This window comes from Mustela lutreola, chromosome 5 (genome assembly GCF_030435805.1).
Source record: "Mustela lutreola isolate mMusLut2 chromosome 5, mMusLut2.pri, whole genome shotgun sequence".
NCBI classification, from domain to species: Eukaryota; Metazoa; Chordata; class Mammalia; order Carnivora; family Mustelidae; genus Mustela; species Mustela lutreola.
In genome coordinates, this window is record NC_081294.1 from 31,082,228 (window position 1) to 31,104,193 (window position 21,966).

General features: G+C 37.2%; 1 protein-coding gene across 5 annotated transcripts in view; it reads right to left on the reverse strand.

Annotated features, from left to right (window-relative positions):
* The window catches only part of FYB1 (FYN binding protein 1), a 154,293-nt gene that overhangs the window by 48,875 nt on the left and 83,452 nt on the right, over positions 1-21,966 (reverse strand). For all 5 annotated transcript variants that reach the window (XM_059173851.1, XM_059173853.1, XM_059173852.1 and 2 more), the window contains one exon: positions 574-730. In XM_059173851.1, the coding sequence (XP_059029834.1) occupies positions 574-730 (157 nt within the window). The remainder of the gene's footprint in view (positions 1-573; positions 731-21,966) is intronic.

Sequence of the window (21,966 nt, forward strand, 5' to 3'; positions counted from 1 at the left end):
GGTGATGGTGGTGATGATGATTTTGATGGGGATGGTGGTGATGGCAGTGAGGATGGTGGTGGTGATGATGATTATGATAATGGTAGTGACGGGGGTGAAGTTAGTGGCAGTGATGTTGATGACAGATGATGATAATGGTGGTGATGGTTGTGATGATTGTTGGTGTTGGTGACGATGATGACAATAGTAGTGGTGATGACAATGATGGTAGTGGTGGCGATGATGGTGGTGGTGATGATTATGATAATGGTAGTGGTGGTGGTGGCAGTGATGGTAATGGTGGAAGAGATGATTGCAGTGCTAACCTTAAGAATTCTTCAAGATTTTAAAAAGGCAGTGGAAATTTTCTTCAAATGAACTTCCAGGGGAAAAACCATTGTAAAAACAGTTAAACAATAGTTACTCAAGGATATGGGGGTTTAAGAGCAGCCTGTCCAGACATTCCTTCTCCTTCCATCTGCCCACATTTGTGGCCCCAGCAGTTTACCATGAAACTCCAGCATTCAGCCAAGCATAGTGTGAAAATCTATGGGAAGAGATTGACAAACAAATGGCAAGATAATCTTTGCTTACTTTAGATCTAAGGGAGGTTTAATGTTTCTGGGAGGTAGACTTGGGACTGGCGGTTGTGTTGGGTGAGACGTTGGCAAAGGTGGTTGGCTGACTGGATGGGGTGGTGGCGGTGGTGGTAGGGAAGCAGTGGAGTAAGACGTCTGGCCTTTGCTGGTACCTAAGAAGCAGAGCAAAAAAATACCATGAATTAAGATAAATCTTTAAAACACAAAAGCTGGCTATTCCAAATATGTAGAAATGAAGATCTTAAATATAAAAATGTAAGAGTTTCATCCTAAGTTAAATTAATGTTTTAAAGAGTCTAATATTTTAAGTATCATAGAACATGACATTTAAAATGTTTTATTTTTTTTCAGATTTATTGAGGGATAATTGACAAACAAAATTATAAAATAAGTATATAACACAATGATTTGATATAATATATTATATATATATATATAGAGAGAGAGAGAGAGAGAAAGAAAGGTTTTCCCTCCACTGAGTTAATCAACTCATACCCATCCATCACACATATTTATCTTTTTGAGGGCCAGAGGGTTCTAGTTCTAGTCGCTCAACAAATTTCAGCTATACAATACAGTATTTTTTTTTAAGAATTTATTTATTTATTTGACAGGAAGAGACACAGCAAGAGAGGGAACACAAGCAGGGAGAGTGAGAGAGGGAGAAGCAGGCCTCCCGCTGAGCAGGGAGCCCAACACAGCTTGATCCCAGGAGGCTGGGATCATGACCTGAGCTGAAGGCAGATGATTAACGACTGAGTCACCCAGGTGCCCCTTTACAATACAGTATTAACTATAGTCACCATGTTTTACTTTAGATCTTCAGATCTTATACATCTTATAACTGAAAGTTTAAAACCTTTTATCAACCTCTTCTTATTTTCTTCACCCTAATCTCTGACAACCATCTTTCTACTCTTTGTTTCTATAAGTTGGACTTTTTTTTTTTTTTTATTATACACATCGTTGAATCATGCTTTTTTTTTTTTTTTTCCTTTGTCTAGCTTTCTGTTTTTTTCCCACTGGCATAATGCCCTCAGATGCATCCATATTGTAAAAAATGACATGACTTCCTTCTTTTGTAAGGCTGAATAATGTTCCATTTTATATATATCTACTACATTTTCTTTATCCATCTGTTGATGGACCCTTAGGTCATATCCATTCCTTGGCTATTATGAATAATATGGTTATAAATATGTGAGTAGTGATATCCCTTTGAATAATTATTTTGTTGCTTTTTGATATCTACACAGAATTGGGATTGCTGGATCAGATGGTAATATGGTAATAATAAACTGAAAGTTTATTGAGGAAAGTCTATACTGTTTTCCATAGTGGCTGTGCCAGTTTCCATTCCCAACAGTGTATACAGTGTTTCCTTTTCTCCACTTTCGGGCATTTGCTATCTCTTGTCTTTTGATAATGGATACCCTAACATGTGTGAGGTGATATCTCATTGTGCTTTTGATTTGCATTTCCATTATGATTAGAAATGTTGATAAATATTCCCTTTTTTGAGGTAGATAATATCTTTAATTCCCACTATTAAAAGGAATTTCTCTTCTCTTGTTAAGAAAAACCCTAACAATGGTTAAATCTAAGTGTAGAGTATATGGGTGAAAAATTGCTTAGTAAAAAAAAAAAAAAAAAAAAGAATTTCTTTTTCTTTTTCTAAGCTTTTGTAAACCATAGTTTTAATATTCTGGATTTTGTGAAGAAGTCTACATCAACTTTAATAATACATTCTTTATGATTTTAAAAATGTAGACGATGTTTCATTGGACTCATTATTTTAGACAAATGAGGTGTCTGCTCTCATAGGTAATGCATTCTTACTTGTTTTCAATGATTTCCTTGAATCATTAATGAGAAGATTTTGTTTCAGGTATGGTTTCTAAACATTGAAATGTATTAAACAACCTCACAAATAAATCATATATATAGCAGAGATTATAATACAAAGATAAGCAAAACTAAATACATATCACCCATAATCCCATAATCCCATAATCCCATCACCCAGCAATAGCTATGGAATTACATGTACTTTTAAAAAAAATTTTTTTTAAAGATTTTTATTTATTTATTTGGCAGAGAGAGAGAGATCACAAGTAGGCAGAGAGAGAGAGGTGGGGTGGGGGGGGGAAGCAAGCTCTCTGCAGAGCAGAGAGCCCAATGCAGGGCTGGATCCCAGGATTCTGGGATCATGACCTGAGCCGAAGGCAGAGGCTTCAACCTACTGAGCCACCCAGGCACCCCTGAATTACATGTACTTTAAAACGTTTTAGTGCAAACATATACTTTTACAGCAGGAGAGTAAAATTTGCTATTTTGTTATTAGTATTTTTATTTTTCTCAATATCATAAATATCATTTTGTGTTAATCTAATTACAATATAATTTTTAGTAATGAGACAGTTTTTTTTTAGGCAACTCCACCATGATTTAAAAAAAAAAACACTACGGCTCTAATATTGGATATTTGTATTAATTCCTTGCTGTAATAAGAAATGTCTTAGTTTTGCACATATTTAAAGTTTTTCTTAGAATGAATTAAATTAAGTGAAAATGCTGGGTCAAACAACATTTTTTAGGGCTTTTGATACAAAATATCAAATTGTCTTACATAGAGACATCAACTGACAGCTCCATCAGTTAGTGTATGAGAATGATTTTCACATATTTTTGCTAACATCAGCATTATTATGCTTTGAATTTTTCACAATATTATGGAAAAATTCTACCTTTTAAGTTCATTTTTATCAAAATATCAATATCAAATACCAAAAAGTTCCAACATTTTAGATGTTTCTTTTGCATTTACCTTTATATACATACACACACATGTAATTATAGCTACTGCTTAAAAATTATTGATTTTATATTTGGTAGATGTAGATTTTTGCCCTCTTCCCCTTCCTTTTCCAATGTAGCAAAAGCATAACCTTTTTTTGGGACTAAATCCATGTTCATTGTTTTCACTATCATGACTTGGTAAATATTATTTTTTGTTGAATCAAGCAGTGTACTATGATTATATTTCCTTTCTCATTCAACTTATTGCTTTCCTGGAGTTAATAATTGCCTTATTTTGTCATTTGCAAAGATTTTTCATTGGAACTCTTACTTCCACAATTTCCAATAGTGCTGTAAAATGTAAAATGAACATTTTCTACAACACCAAACCTGTCAGATAATGAATTGGTTCCAGTATACCATCTCAGTCCATGTGCTTTCATGTGACCTCGTTGCTTATGAGGTCTGCCACGCATCTGACATTCTGAGGCTTCTTACTGCCAGCATCAGGTCTCTGATATATTGAGAGAATGCACTGTGATAAAGAGTCCAAGATCTGGGACCAAAATGCCTGAGTTTAAATCCTGGCTCCACCACCTATCTGCTGGGTGACTTGGATATGTCACTTCTGGTTTCATTTGGAAAATCAAGATCATAATGGCGCTCCCTCATAGGATTGCGGTGAGGACTTTAGACTTAACACATGTAAAACATTTAGGACAGTACCTGGGATGGAGTAAGTTAAACATTTTATTTTTTAATTCAATAAATATTTATTGAATGCTTACTTTATGTGTCCTGTTCTAGACACTAGGATACAATAGAGAAAAAACAGACACAGATTTCTGCTCTTATGGACTTGGAGAGATAGATTAAAAATCAAAAACATGTAAGTAGGGGCACCTGGGTGGCTCAGTGGGTTGAGCTTCTGCCTTCAGCTCAGGTCGTGATCCCAGGTCCTGGGATCGAGCCCTGCCTCTGGCTCTCTGCTGAGCAGGGAGTTTGCTCCTCGTCCCCCTCTCTGCTTGCCTCTCTGCCTACTTGTGATCTCTGTCTAGCAAATAAATAAATAAATAAAATCTTCAAAAACAAACAAACAAAAAAACCCCAAAAAAGTAAGTAAAATACATATAAAATTGTAAGAAGTGCTATAAATGGTAGAAAGACTGTGTAATGGTATACTGTTGGCATCTTTTCCTTGCTCTCCATTCTGTGACCTCACTATGCTATATTGAACTTGGGCGTAATGGGAGTATTTAGCTCCTGGAAATAGACAAGAACTTCAAATCTCAGCTTTATTGTTTTGTTGATTGTTAGATTTAAGAAAGTGATGGAGAAAATGCTTATAATGCAGATTAGATTTAAAAGTGTGTTTTTCCTGTAACTATTACATGGTGAATGGCATAAAACATTCAGGAGATATTTTCTAGTATCTGAAAGCTATCACACAACTCAGCAAAATACTTACTCGCATCACTGGCAAATAAGTGATGTTCTGACAAATATCTTTGTTGTTTTACATTCATCTTGTTAACATAAATGAAAATAGTAATCAACACTCGGGTTGGAACTACACTCATTCCTTAACTGCAGCCACAGGTTGGCTATAGGTACAAGACATTGGCAAAAATAACAGTTGGCTCTGTGAAGTTTTCAATAAAGAGTATTGTTTGGCCTATTCTTCTTTATATATTATTCTGTGCATCTTTTATATCAATAAAATTTATTACACGTATGGATACACACATAACACACATACACAGAGTTTGCCTTAGAGAACTATTTCAAAATTTACCAGCATGCCACTGTTTGTATCTAAAAAATTCATAGGTTCTTTTGGCTGTCTCACGAATAGAATGTCTCTGTATCTCCTGGCTTTGCTTTGATCCTTTCTGATTTTATACACCGAGCATTGGAATTATGTGTGCTGCCTAGTTTCCCTAAATAGGACGTTTGCTTTTTTTTGACCTCCTAATTTGGGGGCAATTTTTTTGAGAGTAAAAGGGGATTCACTCTTGAAAAAAACATTTTGTCTTAATTTCACATGTTTCTGAGCGCCACTGAGGTCCATTTTTTCATCTTCGTAACTATGTTTTGCTTTAATTATATTATCTATTCAAATCCCTCACCTGTTTGCCTTTTCTTAGCGGCTAATAGAACGTCTTTATTAAGGGTATTCATCTTTTTGCCACTTACATGGACAAACTAAATGCAGTAATTGGGCTGCTTTGGCTTCTGCTTCTGGCTGTTCACACCAAAAAACCCCTCCAACAATGAAAAGAAAAAAACAAAAAACAAAAAACAAAACAAAACACAACAAAACAAAAACTATTCCATGCCTCAACCAATAGAACCCAAAATCTTCCGAAGATTTGAAGGAAATAGAGTACTTGACTCTAAGTTATCTTAAAGAGCCAGTGGCAGGGTTTTAAATGATACATACAAAAGCTTCTTAATTCCTTCCAGATAGTTCTGCCTTTTTCCAAAGTTTTCATTTTGGTAATTATTAAAAATATTCTCTCTCTTAGGGATATAAGATAAAGAGACTCTTTTTTTTCTTTTAAATTTTCTTTATTTATTTGACAGACAGAGATCACAAGTAGGCAGAGAGGCAGGCAGAGAGTGAGAGAGAGGAGGAAGCAGGCTCCCCGAGGAGAAGAGAGCCCGATGCAGGGCTCGATCCCAGGACCCTGGGATCATGACCTGAGCCGAAGGCAGAGGCTTTAACCCACTGAGCCACCCAGGCGCCCTGATAAAGAGACTCTTAATCATAGGAAACAAACTGAGAGTTGCTGGAGGGGAGGTGGGGGGAGGATAACGTAACTGGGGGAGGGGCCTTAAGGAAGGCACGTGATGTGAGGAGCACTGGGTGTTATATAAGACGGAGGAATATAAGACCTCTGCCTCTGAAACCAATAATGCATTATATGTTAATTAATTAAATTTAAATTAAAAAAGGAAACCACCACCACCAACAACAAAAACATCACCCTCTCTCTTCCTGTTCTCTTCTTACTATTCCTGTCCTCCCACTAGCACAGAGTTTTAAAAATGTGCTCAGGCCCTGCACTGTTGACTTGCGAGGCCCCTGCCAGCTCAAGGCCAGAGGAATTGCTCAAGTCTTCTCTTTTGGCAGCTATTTTGGAGGCAGGGGTTCGGGGTAGGGAGAATTAGTTTTTCCACAAATCTGATACCTAAAATTTCCTACCTGCTTACATTTATGTTAGAAATAATCTTCCCATTTCATTTTTATCATCAGTAAGTTAAACTTTTTTTTTTTTTTTTAAGATTTTTATTTATTTATTTATTTGACAGACAGAGATCACAAGTAGGCAGAGAGGCAGGCAGAGAGAGAGAGAGAGAGGGAAGCAGGCTTCCCGCGGAGCAGGGAGCCCAATGCGGGGCTCAATCCCAGGAACCTGGGATCACGAACCCAGCCAAAGGCAGCGGCTTTAACCCACTGAGCCACCAGGTGCCCCAGTTAAACTGTTTTGATATAGAGGACTTACTACTTTTTCTCTAACTCAGTGAATAAATTCTTTTATATATAGTTCCTATCACCAGAGTTATGTTTGGGAATGTCTTCCTTACTCTGAGAACACATCATCATCATCATCATTATTATTTAAAGTTTTTATTTATTTATTTGACACACAGAGAGAGAAGGAGGAGTGGTGGGAAGAGGGAAAGGGAGAAGCAGACTCCCCACTGAGCAAAGAGACAGAAGTGGGGCTCCATCCCAGGACCCTGGGATCATGACCTGAGCTGAAGGCAGATTTTTAACTGACTGAGCCACTCAGGTGCCCCATTATTATTATTTTTAAAATATTTTATTTTCAGGTAATTTCTATACCTAATGTGTGGGAACACACAACCCTGAAATCAAGAGATGCACACTCTGCTGATTGAGCCAGCCGGGCTCCCTAAGAACATATAGTTATTAACCTGACATTATTTTCTACTTCTTTTTGGACTCATTTTTAAAATTTTTTATTTATTTTATTTTATTATTATTTTTTAAGATTTTATTTATTTATTTGACAGACAGATCACAAATAAGCAGACAGGCAGGCAGAGAGAAGGGGAGGGAAGCAGGCTCCCTGCTGAGCAGAGAGCCTGAATGGGAGCTCGATCCCAGGACCCTGAGAACATGACCTGAGCAGAAGGCAGAGGCTTTAACCCATTGAGCCACCCAGGTGCCCCAGGACTCATTTTTATTTACATTTAACTCTTAGAAATGATGAATAATTTATTTTGTTGTGTGAGACCTGGATCTAGGTTCATGGTTTTTGTTGCTCTTGCTGTTGTTTTTAGATGATTTATTTAGTGTCCCCGCACCATTTATCTAATTTGCTGACTGACTGGAAATGCCTCTGTTATCAAAGAACACACATTAAAAATCCTAGTCATTTGACAGATGAAAATGACATCCTATTTTAATTTATAAATAATACGGTCTGGTAGATTCCTAAATGGTTTTGAAAGCTGTACTCACAGGGAATTAGCCACTGTGAGTGGAAATTAATAAACTATTGTCTAAACAAGAAAAATGTTTCTCATCTATCTGTGACTTATCTTTCCATGGAAAAGATTTTGACAAACCAGGGGCGTTACCATATGAAAGTCATCTAAGGCCTGGAGGTGAGAAATTACAGACATGTTTTGGGGAACGATAAACTAGAAGCACTAAAAACTGACTCACCCCAAAACCCATGTAGTACATTTTCATTTGTACCTGGGCGTATGAGACTTTCTGATGGGGGATCTGTGGCGGGCCCTCACTGTTCTGCTCCCCTGGCATCCATTCTCCTTTCTTTAGTTTCAATAACTTGAACTACCCAGAAAGGGGGTTGCTTGCTTTCCCACTGGACTTGGACCTCCAAGGAGCCCCCTGTGGCATTGCCAGTGTCTGTCTCACCACCACCAGGGACTGGTCTGCCTGAGGAAGTGACAGAGCTGGGGGAAAGCATGGCTGAAAGACAGGTTCTGTTCCTCATCATGCTTGGGGGAACATATACTAAGGTCTTCCTATGTTACACTAGTATTTATCAGCGAAATATTTAGCTTTGCAAAATCTCCAGCAACTTTCAAATACTTCAAGGAATATATTTGTATGTACACAAAATCATTCTAGGAAAAGAATCTTAGTTTTCCAGCAGAAAAAAAACAAAACCCAGGAGACTTACCTTAATGTAATATGATTGGCTTTAAAATCTCAATCTGGACTCTAAAAAGTAGGCTAAAAGACAATAAAGTTGGAATTTTCAATCTAGTCTGCTGTGATGGAAAGAAGGGGGTGGATATTGAATTAAAATGAAGAAGAAACAGAAACACTAAATCTATAGGAAATTTCTGGGATTAATGATAACAATGTTAAGTAATCCTTTTTTTTTTTTTTTTTCCTGCCAGGCATCATTCTAGGCACTTTACATATTTAATCTTCTTTAATCCTTACAACAACCCTCTGGGGTTTACATCCTTATCTAGTTTCCATTGGATAGTTAAGAAAACTACACACATTCAGAAACTTTGTAAGCATAGAAACTCAACTCTGGCTGACTTTCTTGAGATGTCTACGCCCTTTCTGCTACGTTCTGATGCTCCTCAGGGAAAGTACATGGATATTATTGGTAAGTTGCACAAGTTAACATATTTTCCAAAGATCTGAGTGTAAGTCTAGCTTTTCTGACTGATACCTTTCCTCTTAGTGGGATTTTGTACAACTATTTTCAGTTGTTTCATGTAGGGCAGAGCTAGCTCTGGAGACAGTAAAGTAATTCTGAAACATATACTGACATCTATGGGTGTTTTAGATGCTCAATTTATAATTTATATCGGAATTTGATTTTGAAAACCAGGTAGCAGGAAAGTAGACATTCAAGAGCTAGTGGAAAATGGATCATTAAAGGTTGATCACTGACACAGGCTAGCAAGGAATAAAAGTCTCAAGAAATGGAACTAAGGCATTTGAAATGCAGTCATAAAAGGACTTAGAAGGTATGAATGAAATGAAAAAAAAAAAAAAAAAAAAACCAAGTTTGGGCGTCAAGATTTAACACCCCAAACTGATCTACCATGGATCTTATCCCTCAAAGCTCAAGAGGGGTTGGGTAGGTGATCTGTGGCTTTAACTCTGCACGAGGTAATCTATACAACAATCTAGGTGTACACTTGACGGGACCCCCATTCATTACACCTAACTGAACACGAACTCTCAGAACCAAGTATCACTGAGATCTGACCACGTTTACCATAACGGTTGTTTCAAACTCCCCACATTCCTAGACCTCACCCATGCCTTCCTCTTTCCCCACAGATAACTTTAACTTTTGTTTTACTGAGAACAGGGAGAGCACTCCACTTGACCTCTCCGCTTACCCTTCATTCTAACGTATTAAAACCTTCTTTTATCTTGCTCGCCCTGATTCTCTGGAGAAATGTCGATCTTCCTTACTCCTACTAACTGGTATTCTTGGTTCTCAACAATGCCGGCTACCTTATAGACCCTGCTCTGTTAACTATTAACTCCTTCACTCACATCAAGCAAAATCATTTCTTAAGCACTTACTATGTGCTCTGGATGGCGTGTTTCATCTTCCTGGAGCATGTTTTGTCTTAGACATGGTCAATGTTCTCTACTCCAAAGAGACACAACAATATCCTTTCTTACCCTTGGCCCCCATTCTATTACCAGCTGCTTTTCCTCCTCCCCTTTACAGACAAACTTCTTAGAACAAAAGTCTGTATTGGCCATGTCTGTATTTTTATTTTGCTTGGATGACTTCATGGCAGAACGAAGAATGAACAGGATTTGGGAGATGTGCGTTTGAGTTCTGATTCCACCGCACTTAGGATAGCCTTCACTTGCTTATTACTCAATCTGGGGTTGAGTAAGTTGGTTCATTTCTCCAAGTCTTTATTTTCTCATCTGTGAAGTGGCCATATACACCCAACTTGTAAAAACACCTGACCACACTGTAACGCTTCATGGCCTTCTTATCTATTCCTTGAGCTGGCTGCATCATTAAAACACTGCATTCTACCCGCCTTGACTGGAAATGAAACAAAACACCTTTTCCCCAAACCAATCATGCCTAGTCCTGGTTCTGTTAGGATATCTCAGAATGGGTCAAGAATCAGGAAGTTTAACTTTAAATCCTTAGAACCATCCCATGAGGTACCCAAACAAACCAACACTACTTTCACTTTCCTGATTGTTAAACACACTGGAAACAATTTTCAACATGGGAGGAGGAATCGTTTGGCAGAAGGAAGAGTTGTGCTGGCATCACTCACACTTGTGTTTGATCACCGATCCCAACTAGCACTGGCTGTGGTACACGAGGGGGCCTTATTTTGCTTCTTTGGGTTTCTGTTCCTTGCCTGTTGCATTGAGACTCTGGATCCCTAACTTACAGGATGGCCATAAGAATGAGAAATTGTATGGGGGTCTGCCTGGCACATAGCAGGTGTTAGGAATTATGAATTATCCTAGAATCTGCAACCATTAATGTCTGTACTATACAGGACAGGCTCTTAAACCTCTGAGGGCACGCTTGTTTCCATCTGTTTAGGGGGGATAGGATGATCTTACCCCAGCCCCTTCAAAAAAAGTTTTGTAAACTGCCATTTGTGCCTGAAACCACCTGCTAATTGCTGTACCTCTGACAGTTCTGTGGAAAGTGAGCTTCTGAAAGGCCACCTGCCCTTCTAAATGCAGTGTGGTCGTGCTGCCTCATCCACAGGTTAACACCCATGCGTACGAATGCCGCTCACAGAGCTCTCCATCTGTATACAGAGTGGTTTACATGTGGTTTCTTGCACTAATTTTATTTTCTTTAAAATCGCAACATTAATTAATTAATCTATTAATCTACTTATCTATCTATCTATATTTATTTTCTTCCCAGTTACACAGTGAACTTCTGAGAGTGGGTCTCCACGGTCAATAGCTTTATGTACCCCAAACTTTACCTCTATTGTATAGAGTAGGGCATTTAATATTTTACTGATTTGGACTTTCTTTTCTTTTACTCTTTTCCTGTTAAGAAAAAAATAAGCTAATTTAAGACAGTTTATTGTAAGAGAAATAGATACATGGTAAATCATTTAAGAAAATACAAGAAGGGATATTGAAAAGAAAATCTCACATTCCAGATCCTGTCTCTCCGTCTCTATCACAAATATGACTGTTACCAGTCTTTCAAGAACTGTACATCTTTCAAGGAATATTCCATTTTCTTTTTACACAGATGAGACCATGATGCATATATTATTCTGTATTTTGCTTTCTTTTTTTTTTTTAAAGATTTTATTTATTTATTTGACCGACAGAGATCACAAGTAGACAGAGAGGCAGGCAGAGAGAGAGAAAGGAAGGGAAGCAGGCTCCCTGCTGAGCAGAGAGCCTGATGTGGGGCTCGATCCCAGGACCCTGAGATCATGACCTGAGCCGAAGGCAGATCTTTAACCCACTGAGCCACCCAGGCGCCAATCCCAACTAGCACTAGCTGTGGTATTTTGCTTTTGCTTTCTTGATTTAAAAAAGAGACTGTTCTATATTGGGACAAATAAGGCAATCAATTTTTTTCCATAGCTGTGGAGTGCTTCATGCACTGGATTTACCATAATTTATTTGACCAGTCTCTTATTGATGGAAATTTAGGTTATTGAAAAAAAAGAAACTTTATTGAGATATAATTAATAGATACACTAGTTTAAGGTATATAATTCAATGGTATTCATACTTTATAGTTGTGCAAGCATCATCATAACCTAATTTTAGAACAAAAATAAATGCTGTACCTATTAGTAGTCACTTGCTATCCCCTGCCCTCCTCCCCCTACCATAGGCAGCCAATAATCTACTTCTGGTCTCTGTAGATTTGTCTATTCTGGTCATTTTGCATTAATTGAATCATGCAATATGTGGTCTTCTGTTGACTGGTTTCTTTCACTAAATTGTTTTTGTAGTTCCATCATGTTTTAACAGATATCAATACTTTATTCTTCTTTATAGCTGAATTAGAACCCACTGCATGGATACCACATCTACTTATCTGCTTACCAGATGGTGGACATTTGAGCTGTTTCTACTTATGAGCTATTATAAATAATGCTGGTATGAACATTCATGTTTTCTTTTCTCTTGGATATATGCCCAAAGGAGAACTGTTTGACCATTTGAGGAACTCTAAGTTTTTTTTTTTTTTTTATATATTTTTGGATTATTAGATAGTTACTATTATAAAATCATTCTTATACCTATGTCTTTGCCCATAAGTGTATTTACATTGGTAATATCAATTTTTAGAAAGTGGAGTCAAAAAAATGAAACATTAAAACAATTTGGTAAATAATGTTATTTAGTAAGTAACACCAAATTTTTTGTTTACAAATATCACTTTTTAGAAAGTGGAGTCAAGGGGCACGTGGGTGGCTCAGTTGGGTTAAAGCCTCTGTCTTTGGTTCAGTTCATGATCCCAGGGTCCTGGGATAGAGCCCCGCACCAGGCTCTCTGCTCAACAGGGAGCCTGCTTCCTCCTCCCTCTCTCTCTGCCTGCCTCTCTGCCTACTTGTGATCTCTATCTGTCAAATAAAATAAATAAAATCAAAAAAAAAGAAAGTGGAGTAAAAAAATGAAACATTAAAACAATTTGATAATGTTATTTAGTAAGTAATGTTATTTAGTAATGATAATGTAAAGATAATGATAATGTAAAGATTTAGTAAAGATAATGTTATTTAGTAAGTAACACCAATTTGTCTTCTAGATCAAGAGAAGACTACCTGTTTTACTATAACCTCACTAACATTGTGCATTATCATACTTTTTTAGTTTTTAACAGTTCTGGTGGGTAAAAAAATGATACGACATTTTAACTTGCACTTATATGTTTATAAGTGAAGCTAAAAATCTTTTCATATGCTTATATGACATTTATATGTCTCCTTTATACAGAATATTAGAGGTATATCTAGCATTCTATTTAGGTAAATCTTTGAAAAAAAATAAACATTATCTCTTTTATGATTGTGTTTGCTCTGATATAAAATATCATTTACATCAAATTATCTTAAAAATTTTCAGAAGATCCCCAGCAGCTTTCAAAGGTAGGGCTTAAAACTTCTGGGTCACAGTCTTAGAACACCTAGTTTTACGGAATTTTTCCTTGCCCTAATTCAAGGTCATCTGTTCTTATCTTCAAAGGATTTGTAAACCCATAGTAGATGGGAAATTTTGAAAACCAATGTAGTTGAAAACAAAACAATGTAACTGTATTAGTAAGAAACACTTTACTTTGAAAGCAAGCTGCCAAGAAAATGTTAGCCAGCTTAGAACAGTCCAACAAAATGGAAAGAAAAGTAATACTGAAACATCAGTGTTTACAAAGACAATTATAGTAGAAATTAGAATGAAGGTGAAGAGGTAGAGATCAAAACAATATGATGATCAATTAGAGAAAATAAGTAAAGAAAGTCTTCACTATCTTAAACTTCTCTATTTCAGACCCAACTTTAACATTCAGAGTCTCTGAACATTTTTTTTATTCTTAAAAATTCACTCCCCCCAATCACTTTGTTGACTACTCATTTGTTGTCTATATAATCTTTCATATGATATATGTAACTATATATTAAATGTTAAATGTGTCAAATGTAAAGTGTTCTTATAAATGACTTTATTTTCAATTTGTAAAATCACATGAAATTCAAATTATTAGGCAATAAATTGAGAGAAGATTGCTAGCTTTTGAATCTTTCCTTTTTGTAACAAATGTAAGATATAATTTTAAAAGGAAAAAAGTCAGTATACAAGAAACATTTTTTTAGTCAGGTGCTCATAATTTACTAAGTGCCTCTTGCTCTAAGATAGAGCATACTGAGGCAGAAGACAATAACCATATTTCTTTTTTTTTTCAAATACTAAAATTTGTTTTAAAAGTATACTAATTTATGGAAGCAAAGAAAGTACTAAAGCTCAAGTTTTAGAAATATTGACATATGAACTGATTTATATGCTGAAGGAATAGTGAATATTCTTCACTATGATTTTAAATGAAATCAACATAACCAGAAATATGACATCTACAAACAGGGAAGGAATACACATTGATGTTGCAGAGACAATACTGCGGCTTCAGAGTATGAGCAAATAGAGGAATAATTAAAGCAGGTGATTCAAACTCAGCTGTCATTGGAAGCCAGGCAGGAACATGCTTTTGTACACTGAGCTGGAAATGTCACTGTGGTCAACAAGAGACTTGTGTCCCATCTCAGTGGGGTGGCTACTGTGGGGTTCTAGCCTGTTGTAAATATGTGAAGAACACATCCAGATTTTTCTGTGAAATCTTCCAAAGTTTGAATGTCAGCAGCTAGGTAAGCAAAACAAAGTAAATAAATAAAACATGGGCACCCGAGTGGCTCAGTTGGATAAGCATCTGACTCTTGGTTTCCACTTGGGTTGTGACGGTAGGGTCCTGGGATTGAGCCCCCTCAGGCTCCAGGCTCCATGTGGAGTCTGCTTGGGATTCTTTCCTTCTTCCTCTTCCTACCCACTGGCCCCTCCCTGCCTAACAAATAAATACAATCTTTAAAAAAATAAATAAAAGAAAAAAATCCAGAAAACTCTGTGTACCAAACAAAACATATTTATAAGCTATAATAATTTATTATTATTATTATTATTTTTAAAGATTTTATTTATTTATTTGACAGAGAGAGATCACAAGTAGACAGAGAGGCAGGCAGAGAGAGGGAAGGAAGCAGGCTCCCTGCTGAGTAGAGAGCCCGATGCAGGGCTCGATCCCAGGACCCTGGGATCATGACCCGAGCCGAAGGCAGCGGCTTAACCCACTGAGCCACCCAGGCGCCCCAGCTATAATAATTTATGACAGTAACCTTTTTAAGCTAAGAATTAGGAAGGGCCACAAAGAAAAGTTTTATTAAGGGAAATTGCCTGATCATAGGTTCGTCCAGGAAGATAGTTTTTTTCCACTAAAGCAATGCAGTTTGGAAAGGGGTAAATTAGACTATCAGACCACATAGAGAGTCTCATTAGTTCAGGAAAGAGGATCAGAACTGCCAAGAAAGAAGGAAAATCTTCCCTGTAGCCCCTGGACCGAACAGGTGATCTGGAGACACTTGGAAGGAAGAAGCACTGGAGAGACAAAAGTGACTCCAAGCCAGTGTAACTACAAGCAGCACACCTGCGTAGACGCATGAAGGTATGCAGTTCAATTAATGTTTGCCTCTTCCATGACAATGACTGTTATTGTCATTGCTATTTCTGGAAGTTCACCTAGGTAAAGGAAAGGAGGGACTGAGTCCAAACACAGCACAAAAGCATCAGGTGATAAATCAAGACCTAGACCAGAGAGAGACCTAGGAGACTCAGAAGAGAAAAAAAAAATATAAAAGCCATAGAGAAGCTCCTACTAGAGGTGTGACATTATGCCATGTTCTCCCTCTTCCTTCTTAAAAACAAAAATATTTTTATTTACACAAATAATATATTAAACACATCTGGAAAAAGTTCAAGACATAGGGAAAGTAAAATTTCACATGACCTCTCACCTCCCATTCTGCTCCCCTTCCAGATTGTTTATCTTTGCAGAACTTTTCCTATGCATTTACTCACCTATGAATGTATGCACGGAAATGTCTACTTAAAACCCCCAATATTCCTGGACTCTGAATATCACATTACCTATACTGGGTCGATGTCATTCTCTGTAACTGTGGCGCGTATTTTGTGATCGGTATAGTGCATGGTTTGTTTAGCCTTTCTCCCTTGACTACTAACAGTGGAGGGGTGCCTGGGTGGTTCAGTGGGTTAAGCCACTGCCTTCGGCTCAGGTCATGGTCTCAGGGTCCTGGGATTGAGCCCCATGTCAGGCTCTCTGCTCGGCAGAGAGCCCGCTTCCCCCTCTGTCTCTGCCTGCCTCTCTGCCTACTTGTGATCTTTCTTTGTCAAATAAATTTAAAAAATCTTTTAAAAAAAGCCAAAAAAACCCAAAAAACAATGGAGCAATGAGCACCCACATACATGTTTCTTTGTGTATATGCGGGGTAGTCCTCTAAACTAGATATCTAAGAGTAGGGTTGCTGAGATGGAAGGACTTGCGTATTTTATATTCGCATAGTTTTTGTCAGATTGTCCTTTAGTGGACTACCCTCACTGTGGACTAGATGAAGCTCTGTCTCCTCATAACCTCTCTACCACTGGACATTTTAGCCATTTTTCCAAATTTTTGCCAACATGATCACATCACTTCATCTTTCTGATTCTTTGCTTAATCTGTAACATGATAAAAATCCTAATTCACAATAATTTTATGATAATTATGTTAGTTAACAAAGTGCCTGTCATAAGTACCCAGCTCACAGTAGATACTCTACTTGAAGTTCATTCCCTTCCCTTATTACAGATTTGCGAGGGAAAATTTAATTAAATTAGGTGTATTTGCATAACTTTCTAATGGTGGTAGTAAATCTTTGCAATTAGTAGCATGTGTTTAACCATTGAGTAAATCCATTTTTTAGCCCAAATTCATACTCTATTTTTTTTCACATTCTATTTTTAATTAAAATGCTCTAGTTAGGAATAGTTTTTTAAAGTTTAGCATTGCTATAGTTTTACGTCCTGTTTTATAACTCAATTTTCCTACTATATTTCTTTTTCCAATTACTGTGAAACCGTTGTTTTTATGGTTTATTGGGACACTGTTTGGCCTTCACGTGTTCATTTTTCATAGGCTGAGGCAAATAAAGGTGTACTTTTGCCACAATTAATGTAAATGCAAGCTTACATCAAAATTTTTTTTTTGGTTTTTCATTTGAATAAAAACACAATTAGACATTTTGAACAGAAAATTTAAGGATCTCTAAGAATGTCCAAAGACCTCAGATTGAAAGACACTGTCCTGATGGCCTACAGCTTGGCCAGGTTTACCAGCTGGACATAAGTATTTCTCTCCCTCACTGATATCAACTATGAGCTTTGCTTAATGATTTTAACCAAGCAATTTGTACCAAGTTTTACAGTTCCTAAATCTAATTAATAAATTCTATCAGTATGTTATATTAAATTAAAATCATACTATTACATTTGCACTGTGCCTGTAATCTTGTATGAAGTCCAAATGTAATAATAAATTGGTCAAATCAATAAATTAACATCTGATGATTAAGTATTTAGCAACCACTCATACTGATTCCTCTTTTGTTTTTTCTAATTCCCTATACCTGATATATAAACAATTGTCAACAGAGCTACATTTGAAACATACTCCAAATTTACCTACTTATCTCTTTTCTACTGTATCATGCTGGTTCAAATCACGTTGTTTCTCACTTTAAAGCCTTCTAACTAGTCTTTCAGCTTCTCCTCACAGCAAAGAGAAGTCATAAAATGTAAACCAGATTGTAACACTCTTGTTCATAATGGTTCCAATTTTGATAATTTCCTATCACAAATTCCAAACTATGATCATCTAGGACATATGAGATTTGGTCAGTGCCTATTATTTCAGCCCATTCTCCCTTTCCCTATCGTATTCCAGCCCACTCCATGTCTTTCTATTTCTTTACCCACATATAGCTGGTTCTTGCCTAAGGAATTTGCACTAACTGGTCTCTACCCAGACATTCCTATCCTCTATCACTATATGGTTGGACACCATAATACTAGTTTCTGTACACAGTAGTATAATTGAATGTCACAAGGTACTGAAAAGAAAGGACAATAGTCAAATATAAGCAGAAGTCTTATAATTAGTAGGAAGAATAACATTTAAAATTAGTATTGGAATTGGAATAAAAGGTCATCCAATAGAGAAATTCACTGAGTCTAAAATGAGTTAAACTTAAAGTCAGTGGCCTGGCCAAAAGGAAGGAAACCTTTGGCAGTAAGAGAGCAGGACCAGTTGGGAGTATAGGGACATGACAAAGGATTATGAATAGATAACAACTGGACTAGTCAAAGCTCAGCCATAAATGTCCGCCATGGAGGAGACAAGAATCCAAACTAGTCTATGAAGAGTATCAGTCAAGACCATGCACTTTGGAGTCAGTCCTGGAGTCAAATCCCTTTAAACTTGTAAATAAGTTTTTCCTTTACCCGTTGACTAATCCTTGTTACTTGATTGTAATGTGTCTATATATCATTATATATCATTATTATCTCATCTGTGAACAGTGAAACAAGACAGTGCTGGTATCCAAGTAAGAATCTGTACATGAAATGGGGACAGCAGATCCAGATAATATGGCTTGCTAAGTCCATATTTTACAACCAAGAAAGGCTGTGAGGTTGGAGTTTCAGTTTCATGAAGCTGGGAGGAAGAATAAGAGACTTGGTAAGCCCCCGCCTTGGGCTTTCCATATGTGCCAGGACTTCACCTCAAACAAGCAACATATGATGGACACTAACCCAAAGTTATCCATAAGAACTGGGGAGATAAGGGCACCTGGGTGGCTCAGTCAGTTCAGTTAAGCATCTGCCTTCAGTTCGGATCATGAACTTGGAGTCCTGGATTGAGCCCCACGTCGGGTACTCTGCTCAGTGGGGAGTCTGCTTCCCCCTCTCCCTTTGCTTCTCCCCTCTGCTTGTGTTCTCTTTCTTTCTCAAATAAATTAAATTAAATTAAATTAAAATCTTGGGGGGAAATTAAATTAAATTAATTAAATAAATTAAAAATCTTGGCAGGGGTGGGGGGAAAGAACTGGGGAGGTAGCAGAAGCTATGCGTGCTTAGAATCCCCCAGCCCAATTTCTTCTGATATGCCTTGTTAAAAACTGCATTATATATATCTTGGTAAACTTTGACCCCTATAAATTGTATCATAGTGTTCATTTTGACCAAACCTCTGATGTAGTTTTTTTGCAGGATTACAATAAGGGGGCACACTTAACTCAAATTGTTAATAATGCCTTGTTGAAGGGTCTACGGTTGCTTTGGAAAACCAGAACTATGTTGAAAAAAATCCCTCGCAAGTTAGAGAAGTCTAACTAGGATGACATTAAACAGAAAGAAGTACAAGTTAGTTAGTGACAAAAAAAATTAGTATATGATGGGGAAAGATCAACTATGTACAGCAATCATAGAAAAATGTTTTGGGTACCCTTGTGTCATAGCTGAAACACCAATAAATTATACAGCATATTTATTTTAAAAGCCAAAGTGATATTTGATGATTTAGATACTTCAATTGAAATATGACTCGTAGTTCCTGGAAAGAATCATATTTTAGGATCTTATTAAATTGTCAGAATTCAACTGTTCAGACATTTGTTATTAGGCTGCCTATTGAACTGAGATCTATGGCAGTAGTTTTCACAATTTAGAGTGCATAAAGAGCACTTGGGTGCTTATTTAACAAAGACCACATTTTGAGAAACATGAATTTTTCCTCCTTTAAATGAAATAATTTGTGAAACTCAATTCAGCTAATACTGAAATTACTGATCTGTTAAAAGGCTTAGATTAAAATATAAAAAAAATGTTATAGGTAGCTTGTTTTAAAAAAATCATCTGAAGATAACATTTACTCATTTTCTTCCATAGTACAGAACTGTAGTTTTTGAATTATGGCCTCAGTACCATTAAGCATCAGTATCATTTGAGAACTTATTAGAAATTCAAATTCTTGGGCACCTGGGTGGCTCAGTTGGTTGAGCATCTATCTTTGGTTCAGGTCATGATCCCAGGGTCCTGGGATCAAGCCCCTTGTCGGGGTCTCTGCTCACTGGGGACCCTGCTTCTCCCTCTCCATCTGTGGCTCCCCCTGCTTGTGTTCTTACTCCCTCTCTCTCTGTGTCAAATAAAATTAAAAAAAAAAAAATTCAAAATTTCAGACCCCATCTCAGATCTACTGAATTAGAGACGGTGGGGCTGGGACCCAGCAACCTGTGTTTTAATAAGTCATTCAGGTCATTCCAACATACGCTGAAGTTTGAGAATCACTTGTGTAGAGTAAATGGTGCTATACCTTGTCATATCAAATGTCAACATAAACATGTAGAACACTGTGAAGAGACTGGTAACTTTAAGTAGCCATTGTACTACTAAAGTAGTACAACTTGTTGCCCAAAATGTAGTATTATCACAACCTCTCTTTCTTCAGTCTTAAAATGCAAGTTGTTCATTTTTGACCCTCCATATTACTGTATCAGCTGCTAGCTGACTCTTCTGGGTAGCACTTCTTTGAGAGTTGTCCATTCCACAAGAATAAAAACTTACATGGTCCCACCAAAGTTGAAGTAAGAGAACTTGGTGATAATGAGATTATGAGAAAAGCCTCATTTAAGATGACAAAGCCCTGCTTCATTAGTAATTCAATGGATGGGGAAGTGACAAGTAGGAGTGGAGGGTGATGCAGGTGATAGGGAAAATTAGAAGAGGACTTTAGCACATGCGGCAGATAGAAAAGATTGGGGAAAGGAAGACAAAGTGATCAGGAGAGATCTTTAACAGTCTGCTTCTAGAATACTGATGGCCAGTTTTCTATCCAGAAAGGGAATGGAACCAGGCAAAGTGGATTCATCAAGAAAGTAGAATGCCTTTGACCACGTACCCTATACCACTTATGTGGCAAACGGCCAAGCACTAAGAATCTCTGTTCCTAAGGACAGAACCATAAAACTGTAGGACTGAAAGTTCTTACGAATTTACTGTTCCAGTGCCCTTCATATACTTTGGCCCAAATAAACCTCTCAATTCTTTATGAGGCCATCTTCCTGCTTCTACACAGGACTTAACAACACAGAACAAGAGAATCACTTAGAATTAAGATGACATTGCATAAGATAACTTCTTAAAAATGTCCCCCATTCTGATCAAAGATAAGAAATCTGAGACTCAGTTGAGTGATTCACTAAAGGACACAAGGTTAAAAATCATGAGATTTGGGGGCTAGAATCCTATTTTCCTTATTCAAGCCTTATATTCTTTCTACCATCCCATGAAGCCCAAAATAGTGCCCTCTATCTCTTATTATCTCCTTTGTTTGAAAACCCTAAAAAGATGAAAGCTAAACATCTCCCTTTGCAAGTTTTTTCAGCATCTCAGTGGTGAAATAACTGCAAAAAAAAAAAAAAAAGCTACTAAAGGAGAAGCTAAGGAGAAAGTAGGCAAAACAGAAAATCAACAACTGGTAAACTAACGGCAAACACAGGCAGGCAGAACTCCACGCCCTATACAGAAGGATTTCCCTAGGTGTTTTGTTTTTATGAAGAGGGGTTCCCAAAAGTCATGGCTCTGTGTTTGCTTTCTCCGTGTGTGTTCATGTGTGCATGTGTGTGCTGAGATGATGATGGGGTGAGCAAGATTAATCATTAACTTCCTGGGCAGAAGAGGAATTGTTGATAGTCAAATCTCTGGGCCATTGGAAGGAAAAGGGGACCTGGGATGCGGAAAAGAGAATGGAGCGGAGATTCTACAATGTCACTCTACATTGACAGTTCAGCTTTTATGGAGAATCCAAGAAAACATCAAAGGAAGGATTCAGGTGGTGGAGTGGGGAGTATATCAACAGCATGTGGATTAGCCATCTATTTGACAGGGTTGGAGAAGACTCCACCTGAGAAA